The sequence below is a fragment of the Prosopis cineraria genome, unplaced genomic scaffold (assembly GCF_029017545.1).
Source record: "Prosopis cineraria cultivar Desert tree isolate PC_DT_omini unplaced genomic scaffold, ASM2901754v1 PC1084, whole genome shotgun sequence".
NCBI classification, from domain to species: domain Eukaryota; kingdom Viridiplantae; phylum Streptophyta; class Magnoliopsida; order Fabales; family Fabaceae; genus Prosopis; species Prosopis cineraria.
Window position 1 is genome coordinate 26,223 of NW_026556409.1, and position 10,243 is coordinate 36,465.

The window sequence follows — 10,243 nt, forward strand, 5'->3', positions numbered from 1 at the left end:
TTTTATTCTCTCACTCCCATAATCACACCACCACCTAAAAGTAACACTAACGCAACAAATTTTAGTCATCTGAATCACTCAATTCATTCAACATAATGCTCTCTCTTCCCCCTTCTCTCCAAAATAGTTAATTACTTTGGACAAGATGTAAAATTACTTGCTTTTAAAATCATTGTTGGGCTCCACTCCAGTGTTGGGCCATTATCAACGGTGAATCCCGAGGTTGTATGACACTGTAGAGGGAGAGTGACGTGTCGAGCTGCAATAGGAGGGGGCATGCACAGTGCCAGGTGACGCAAACCCGATTGATGGAAAACAAATAACAGCGGCGCGTGCGCAGCGACGTGGTACGGAGACGTGAGACTGCCCTGTCAGTATTACGTGTCAGCAGGAGAGAGCGGCAGCTTGGGGCCGCTGTATCACCCTCCGTCGACGTGTGTTGTGTCGGTCGCGTGCCCGGGAAAAGCAAACTTCACCCTTTTCATTTTGCTCCACCAGATTCTAACCCCTGACAATGGCAATCCGTATCCGCTCCCCACCAAAATCAATAATTTATTTAACATATTAAAAATGAAAGAAAAAAGAAAATACATTTTTAATATGAAAATTCAATCCTGACAGTATTTGGAGATGGGTGATATGCGCCATCAAATTCAATGGTGGGTTTGACATCTTTATAATATAAGAGCAACTGTGCTTGGAATCAGAGTGTATAGGGCACGACTCTCTCGACTACGTATTTACGAGTTTCTTGCAAGTGTCCACTTAAATTTTAGTTAAATATAATAAATTATAAAAATAATTAATTAAATATTAAATTTTAATTATAATTGATTACATTATAACACGATATGTTTGAATATTAATTTTTTAAAATTAATTTTAACATAATTTAAAAAGTTTAAATAATTTAATCAGAATTAATTTTAACTATATAAAATACTATATAATTTAATTTTTAAATACTAAATATTAATTTTTTGAAGATATAAAGTTTGAATTTTATTAAAAAAATAGAAAAGAGTTTGGTTTTATTTTTATTAAATTATGTGCTTTTTTATAATTTTTTTAGCCTTTTTTTATAATTTTCTCAACATTTTTCATTAGCTTTTCCTCAAAACACTCAATTTCTTAGCTTATGAAGAAAATCAATTTTTGACCCAAAAATTGATTAACCCATTTTATGGGTATTTGGATAATTTTCATTTTTAATCAATTTTTTTAAATAATCGATTAAAAACGTTATTCAAACTAGGGGTGTTCTGTTTGAACTCGTCCCAATTGGCCCGATATCGTCTTGATCATATTAAGACAGGTCTAGTCCTGATCCAAAAATAATTGGGACGAGACTTTACGGAATGAGATAAGAAAGGAGTTCGAGACTAGACGAGACACAGGATTACCATTGAGATGTCCCATCCCGTTCCGAATATTATATATACATTATTTTTCGTTTTAAATATATTAATTAGATTAATATAATTTATTATCATATCTATTTATTTAATAAATTTTATTTATAACATATTTCTTGTATTTTTTCAGAAAAGTAATTAACTTAATACATCTCCACTAAAGTAAAAGAACAATGATTTGATATTGTGCGTGACTTACCTATTATTGCTACTCTTATAGCCTACAGATTACTTGTATTTGCTATTATAATGTATAGTTGTGATTAATGTAATTCAATAATTGACTTTAAGTTGTTGTGATTTATATACTTGTATTGTTTTGATTTTAAACTTAATAAATTATATGATTTAAAATTTTAATAAACGTTATTATCTAGATCTTTCTTCGATATTATTCAATTTATCAGGACGGCGAGACGTCTCGATTTTGTCTCGATCCCGTCTCGACTCCTAATGGGACAGGATGACTTTCGGGACGGGACGAGACACGGGACTAAAATTTAGTATTAATTTTTTTTTTCGGGACGGGACATGGATGGGGGTGTCCCAATCCCGTCCCGTCCCATAAACATCCCTAATCCAAACACATGCTAAAGTACCTCCATCCCGTGTCTCGTCTCGTGAACAGTCCTAATCCAAACACACATTAAAGTGGTAAAATTGATTTTTCATAGGAAAAATTGACTTGGTTACACTACAACTTCAGGGTCGAATTATTCACAGATTTTGCACTTTTCTTAAAATTGCCAACCGCATCAGAACATTAGCCTCTCGTATAGAGCTGTGTTGCTCTTTCAGAAAACTATGGCTCCCATCCCTTTTCTGCGCATCACAGCTCACTGATTTTAATATCTCTCACTGATTGGAACCTTTCCGCTCAGAATTTGAGCGACCAATGTTTCTCTTACAAGTTATTGTTCTCAAAAACTAAAACCACCATAATGTAACATCATACAATTATTTCTTCCCTCGCCGTTTTACTTGATCTGCATTTTGCTTCATCCTCTCACTCAGATATCTACATAGCAGAAAGCCAATTTCCAAGTTTTCCTGAATTGCCTAATGTATCTCATTACACAGTCATCATAATTTATTCCAACTTATGGCTACAGAAGAATCATATAGAGTTCCATTCTAATGAAGGATCATGCCTAGGCTACGCATTTTGGTTTCATCCAGAGCTCTTGTACTGCTTGATAGTTGATCTGACATGATTGAATTTCTGCTGGTAATAAAAAAATTGTATAAAGTGGTGCAGAAATTAAAGCCACCCATGAGTGAGTGGAGAATTTATCCTTAAAGGCTAAAGTGGACCAATGACCCAGGCAAGAGCATCAATGTGTTTCCCAAACAGTAACAAAGTAAATACTGACGACCCTCGTGGAATGCTACAACTACTAAGGAAAGAATCGGGTTCCGAGTTTGTCAATTAAAAGCATGCAATGAAATTTAACAGAAAACAACAGATAAAGAAAGCATGCCAGGAATCCTGTTAAAAAAGAAAAAGGAAAAAAAAAAATCATTTTGATTATGGTTCACTGCAACAAGGCTTGAAGCAGAATTTTTTCAAAGGAATGATGACACCCCTCTTATTTTTTGACTCATTAAATTTATTGCTTGGGAACAAATCCTTCCTTTCACACGTGGCATATTTTGATTGTTCAATACTTCCAACATGGTATTTATAATTTAAACTCTGTAAATAAATAATGAAACAATTAGGAAAATTACAAGGAAGAAACTAAAACAAAGACAATAAGTTCATACTATTCATCTTTCCACACACACACACAATAGATATCCATTAAGTATTTAGCTGAAGGTGATGAAAAGGTCTGCTTTCAGGTATACTAAAGTTCATGAATGTATTATGCGATTTCAAAGTTCATAGTGTCTGTTTTCAATGGATGAAAGTACATAGGGAGTGCGTGCATTTATCGTTTGTCAAATAAGTCAACAATATAGTGCGAAGATGCAGAAAATATCTACATATAACCAAATATCTGAGCAAAAATACATAGATGACTGCACCTAAATTGTTTCCGAAGAAAGATTCTCCAACATATCACCATTTATGAGGGGAAGAAAAAGGAAAACAAGCAAAGGAAAAGCGCATACGACTATAATGTCTTTATATTGAGGACAAGAATGTTTGTTAACAGAGAAGATTTGTTACATGACTTTGAAGGGGGGAAAAAAATCTAACTGATTATAGTCTGGAACAATCAGGACACGAAAAGTAACCTTTGGATTGACATTTTATGCACGGTACCTGCTTTCCTGGGTTACTCCCAAGGGTTTCATACAAATCCTCTACAAGTTTAACCGCAAATATTGCCCCTTCTCTAACCGATCCTGTTCCTCTGCATCTAGAACATGCTATTCTCCTCAAGTTGCCACATCGTTTACACAAACCCAATGAGCTGCATTAAATGGTTGCGACAGACATGTCAAGTATGTTAGAAATCATAATAAGATCCAAAGGACTACTGTAAGGGATGTGAATTAGAAAAATCTTGATTTTTAACATGATAGCAGACCCCTATAACGTATAGCCAAAATGGTAAAGGATCACCCCTCATTCTCTTAATTAAGATTAAGTTAAAGCATGAGATAAAAATGGGTCTGTGCTTTATTCAAACTTCAAGCCTAATGAGCTGCCGTAAGTAGGGATGTCGTAGATGAACTTCCATTTAACAGCTTCAACCTTGAGTTGAAATGGTCTTCAATAGTGTAGATCAATCTAATCCATGAATCAAAATAAAACTTGACAACCATGCAATTCTCATTTTAAACTTTAAACTGTTGTTATTGTTCATATCTCAGCTAAAACCATTTATGACTATGTGAGTTGCAATAAAAATTAATCATCAGAACTTACTTCATCATAATCAAGGGAACTATAGCAGCCCCAAAAAAAAAAAATCAAGGGAACTATAAAAAACACAATAATAGTCAAGCAGTCCACCAATACTTATAAATCTATAAATTAAGGGCAGAGACAAACTGATAGACAGATTAAGAAGCAGCATCTATGATTTTCAAAAAGGCTTGACGCTTGGAAGAATCGCTGCATTAAGAGTTAAGACCCAATCTTTAGTATGAAGCTTGTGGGATATGGATGGGATGATAATGATCTACACTACTACGTGTAGAAGTACACGAAGGCGGCATACAAGCTATCAATTGCCAAATCAACTCATGTACTTGGCTGGCATGTCAACTTCAATCAACAAACTTCCACAAATGGGAAACAGAATATTGCATCAATACCATGATATTAAATTTTATACAGGAAATATAAAAAACTCCATGAAAACCAAGAGTTGCATGGATAACCCTCTAACAAGAAGGAAGACACAACAAATCTGACATAATAATTATGAATGCGATCTCCCCAAAATTTCTAGCATACAACTGCTATACTTCAAGCAAGTGCTATAAAAGTAAGTGCTGTCCGAAAGAATTGTATGGTTATGTTGAAGAAACTGGATAAATTACAAATACATGACAATTAAAGAACCAATGGATCTAAAAACTAATATTTCCCATACTCTTCCTTGTGCACTGAGCTAGATGACCTAATAGGCTAATACATCTCTTTTCATATTGGTTCGCAGAGCTTATTTTTGTGTTATATACTATTATTGCTATTGGTCATCCTCATGCAGAAGTGCAATACTTTTCATTATGGACTGGGTCTAATCAGACCTTTCTGCCTTGAAACGGCTATTTTCTTTTTATTTTGATCATTTGGTTTCGAGCGATAATAACTGGCCAAAAGAGAGAAGCTAGGGAGATGATATTGATCAGCTAAAGCACAAGGAAGCTCGGGTGGAAAATAACAAATCTGGTAAATGCCACTAGATTGAATAGACATATTTCATTAGAACATGGCCATAGATCATGGACTGAAAAGAAACAACAGTTAAATCCCCGGTTCAAATAAAACCCAATGACTCTTAAACATGAAAGTTCCCCTAAGCATGACCGACGACATCATAACATTACCATGATTTCCATCAGAAATTCTTTAGGTGACATTCGGTATTTAAATCTCTTAATTTTCCAAGACTTCATAGACCTACATGGAAAACATTTGAGCTTCATACGTGTACAAATATCATCATCTCCATGTTATTTTGTATGTAGAACTATAAACAGCAGAACTCTTCAGATTTTTTTTTTTATATCCATACATCATGTAAAAAGGTTTGACGTTGCATCGAAAATTAAATTCATGTACCAAACACACCAGGGTCTTCATGTGACGTGACTAATGAGTTGTTATATCAAATACTGACCTTCCAATAATCTACTTAATCACCTAGTGATCAAGAAAAAAGGGTGTCTACCAACAAGTACAAAATGGTGCTCATGGACATCAAATTTGGAAATAATAAGCTATCATAGCAATAATAAAGTTTTAAAATGAGATTACGAGAAGAAGAAAAAAAAAGTATTGAAATGAGAGAGATTATCATGAATTATGTTCACGGACTACCCACTACCCAGGAGCTTTTGTTGTACTCCATTAACATTGAAGGCAGATTTGACATGGTTAAACAAGAAGAGTGCTACGAAACGCAGCAATTCAGTACTGTATAAGGAAATCAAACAAAGCTTACTTCATTGCAGAAACGAACAAAGTATCGGGGGAAAATGACGAGAGGATAACTAACTCGTTTACCTGCGCTGAGAAGCGGAAAAGAAAGCATCGATTTTGGGGGCCGCGATGGTGGCACAAAGAAGCAGGGTACCCACACCAAATCCAGCCAATTCACTTGAGGTAATGTTATCCATTTCCTCGCGCTTCGTTATCTGCTGGGGTGATTTAAATTTCTTGTTTCAAATTATTTAAAGATTTAATCATGTAATATATTTTTCCGCATCGACTTCAACGGCCTATTAGCTCAGTTGGTTAGAGCGTCGTGCTAATAACGCGAAGGTCGCAGGTTCGAGACCTGCATGGGCCAATTACTTTTACTGATGCACGACTCCTCCAGAATGAACTTTATTCTTCCTTGGCCCATGTATCTTCATCGCAAGGACGTTGCCTGAATCCAAATCATGGGCTTATCTTTTTTTGGTTACAACGTTGGGCTTAATCCTTTTTTGTACTTCAAATCCAACGGCTCCTGCTAGGACCATTTGGCCTCCGTAAGAGACACGTGGACGGAGTAAAATACGCGTCTCACTTTACATGCCAAAATCGTGATTCGTGAGTCAACCATTGAATGAGAATATGAGATAAAGGCCAACAAAATAAATATATACCCCTAACTTTCCCAGAAAAAAAAAAAAAAAGGAACATGTAAAGTTTCCTTATAACCACCACTTCTATTAATAATCTATATATTAAAACTAAATCCCCAATTCATTTTCATAAAATTTAAGAGTAGATGCACAGTACGCAAGATGTGATCTCTTAATATATACTTTGTATGTTTTATATCGATGATGCAATATTGATTGGTCTGTATTTACAATTCTCAACATCTGGCGATGTGAATTCTTGCAATTTGCATGTGTGTATATATATATAAACATGGGGGGCAAAATTTCAGTGCTTTATCAATCATCATACAGTTAAATAAACTCAGGAGCATCCAGTCGACCAGTCATGTTCAAGGCATCATAACGTTTAGTAGCATGATTATGGCGAAATAAAGCATGAGAATCGAGGAAGCTAAGTACATGCTTGGTTTTTGTTCTCATTTTTCAATTTATAATATAGTTTTCAAAAATTTTAGAACAAAATGAAATGAAAAGTCGTTAGCTATGTCAATTTAAAAAACATTTTAAAATAAAAAAAATAGAATGATAATTATGGTTATAGCCAGTTAATAGTAAAAATAAAATAAAAAAATTATTTAAAATAATTATAATTTTTTAATAATCAAATGTAATGTATTTTAAAAATAAGAAAATAAAACAAACAACTTAAAGTTGTTCCTCTTTAAAAAAACCAAAAATGATGACAGTTTTAAAAATAAGTAAATGAAAACTACTTATCTAAATAAATTTTCAAATTTTTTTATTGTTAAAAACAGAAAACAAATAGACCTTGGAGATCAGCATATTTCTAAGCAGTTTAAATGTATAAAATGTAAGGTCGTGTCCACTGGGACATAAAGTTCTCAATTCAATAGAGCCAAGAAAATTTATACTAATATAGCTTTCAATGTTCGTTACTGTTTACCTAAGTGTAGTCAACTCAAGCATTTGTGTGAGTGAATGAATATACAAGAATGTTAGAATATTTAATTATAGATTACATTAATAATAAACTCAAACAGATTGGTTTTTATGATCTTGTGTGGACCGTGATAGGAGGATCACACAAGTGAGCCCAATGGACAGAGGCCCAATCCACAACCCAGTAGTCATCAGTTTTCCCTATCTCTTAACTGACTGAGTCAACGATAATAAGATATATAATTATTTATTATTTATTAAGGTGGTTACCATCTGATCTATATAAGTCGGTTAGTCGATAACCACCAAACACACGACTCATTTTCTTCTATTCTATTATCTCTGAACTTCTCTGAAGGCTCTGGGAAACTTGTGAGTTGTGTACCTCCCTACACTCAAGGTAATCGAGCTTTCTCGAGTACTCATGGATTTTTAGGTACGCATACATTCTTTACTTGTCTATATGAATTGAGATATAAAGATCCAACACGTGGCATCAGAGCCTTGGTAATGAATTTTAAATTTATATATCTCAATTCTTCTAATGACATATATTGATAGAGATTTATCTTATACTGATAATTTTTTTATATCCATATTATTCAAAAAAATGAGTATGAATTTGAGAATTTTTTTTAAATTCTGTTATGTTTATGATGAAAGCACAAAAAAAAATTGCCTTCATCATCGCATTCATTATTCTCGTCTTCTTCGTGCTCCCTAACATCTTCATGGTCGCTGATGGAGATTGCATATCCGTGTTCACTGCACGTTCGCCCAGATTCTCCTTCACTGCACGTTCTCTTCACTGTGATCTTGCTATAGGAAGTAATCTCTTTGAATCATCTAGAGCGTCTTCTCTTCAGGTTCGTGGCGTCGCCTTGCCTGGTTCGCGGCGGTGACGGTGAACGGGCGTGTTTCTTCCACTCTCGTGTCGTGCAGCAGCAGCGTTCACGTCACCGGAGACGTGAATGCTGACTCTCATCTCACCTGGCCTCCTGACTCACAGCTAGTGAAGACCCTTTACGGTTCACAGCAGCTTCCTCCTTTGCGGAGATGGAGATAGGAACGACATCGTTCCTCCTGGCTCCAGGCGATGGCTCCGACGACGGCTCATGGCTGGAACTCCATGCTCGCTAGTGATTCCTCCCTTCTTCCTCTTCTCCTACACGACCATCAAAACCCAACAACAGGGTCAGAAATCGAATCCCAGGGATCCGGTTCTTGGATACTGGGCCCATATTTCGTTTTGGCCCAGAGTTGTAAAAAATATATATATATATAATATATTGGTTTTAGGGTAGGGGACCACGTCTACTGGGCCCAAATCGTACGTGCCCAGTACAACAAAAAAAAATATTTCTGTTAATTGCGTTTCAGCACCAGTTTTAAATTACCCTCCTTTGGCCCACAATTTCTTAAATTTATGAATTAGCCCCATTATATTTCTAGAAATTACAATTAGTCCCTTAACCTTCAGAATTGCAGTTTTGACCCAAATCTCTTCCAAAAATTACTTATTTGCCCCTGATTATCTTTCAAAATTTTTACTTAAGTTCTAAATTTGTTTCTTAATTCCTAAAAGACCCTAAGGACCTTTTAAAATTATTTTGTTTTGTTCTAACGTCATAAAATTTGTGACTTTGTAAATTATTGGTGATGCTAGAATCTTGTAGTATTGATAATGGACATACCCCATAGGTGTGACATTATTAATATGATTTTGATGGTTGGTTTTGAGGATAGGCTAATAGCACTCCTTTAATGTGTTAGATATTTGTTGTACCCTATAGATATGGAAATGTTTAATTAATATTTTTGTATGGACTTTTGTATGAGTTAAATTTTATAGTATATGAGCTTCTTGGTGCATGATTATAGTTGCATAATTGATAATCGCTTGTTAGGAAATTCTGTTTATAATTATGTCATGCACGCATATTAATATTTCCCAATTTCTATTTTGCGATTTCAGTTTCCGCTTTTACGCAACTATCCTGTGGAAGGCTCTCAATGGGACTAATTATGATGACTGAAAAGAGTCCCTGACTATGTATCTGACCATTTCTGAGAAAGATTTAGCTTTGAGAGAACCCAAGCTTGTGGATCTCTCTTCCGAATCCAGTGCTCTGAAATGGCCTTCCATAAACAATGGAGTGAGTCTAACCAGATTTGTCTAGCGATCATCAAGTACACAATTGAAAAGGAAATTAGGGACAGCATTTCTGAAAAGGATACTGTAGAAAGTACTTGAAAGCTATTGGTAACAATACAAGCAGCTTGACAAGACTTAAAAGAACTACTATCTATCACTTCTTGACAATACTCGATATGACGGAGTTTCTGGTGTTAGGGAGCACATTCTGAAGCTTGTTCATTACTATAACAAGCTTAAGTCATATAAGATTGATTTGGGTGAAAAGTACCATAGTTTACCATGTTATTCAATCACTGCCATCAAAGTACACATTCTTGAGGACTTCATACAACTCACAAGAAGCTGAATGGTCTGTTGACTAGATGATATCAATAGTCACTCAGAAGAGAAAGCTATAAAGAAGAATTCCTCTCACTCAATAAACTATGTCCGTGGCTCTGGCAGCAAATCTGGAGGGTCATATAAGAAAAAA

The 10,243-nt window shown here is 34.9% G+C and overlaps 1 protein-coding gene and 1 non-coding gene across 4 annotated transcripts; one reads left to right on the top strand and one right to left on the bottom strand.

The window, feature by feature from the left end:
- Positions 1-2,128: 2,128 nt before the first annotated feature.
- On the bottom strand, positions 2,129-6,243 carry LOC129299217 (uncharacterized). 3 transcript variants are annotated; one of them, XM_054937682.1, is made up of 3 exons: positions 6,106-6,243; positions 3,688-3,838; positions 2,129-2,637 (listed from the first exon to the last, which is right to left on the bottom strand). In XM_054937682.1, the coding sequence occupies exons 1-3, from the start codon at positions 6,216-6,218 to the stop codon at positions 2,587-2,589; spliced, it is 315 nt and encodes a 104-aa protein (XP_054793657.1). In that variant the 5' UTR covers positions 6,219-6,243; the 3' UTR covers positions 2,129-2,586. The 3 variants fall into 3 exon arrangements, with proteins under 3 accessions (XP_054793657.1, XP_054793656.1, XP_054793655.1); XM_054937681.1 differs by having other exon boundaries at positions 2,129-2,640; XM_054937680.1 differs by lacking the exon at positions 2,129-2,637 and having other exon boundaries at positions 3,531-3,838.
- A 74-nt stretch (positions 6,244-6,317) lies between these two features.
- On the top strand, positions 6,318-6,391 carry TRNAI-AAU (transfer RNA isoleucine (anticodon AAU)). The gene has a single exon. It is a non-coding gene; the product is annotated as a tRNA-Ile (tRNA).
- Positions 6,392-10,243: the final 3,852 nt, after the last annotated feature.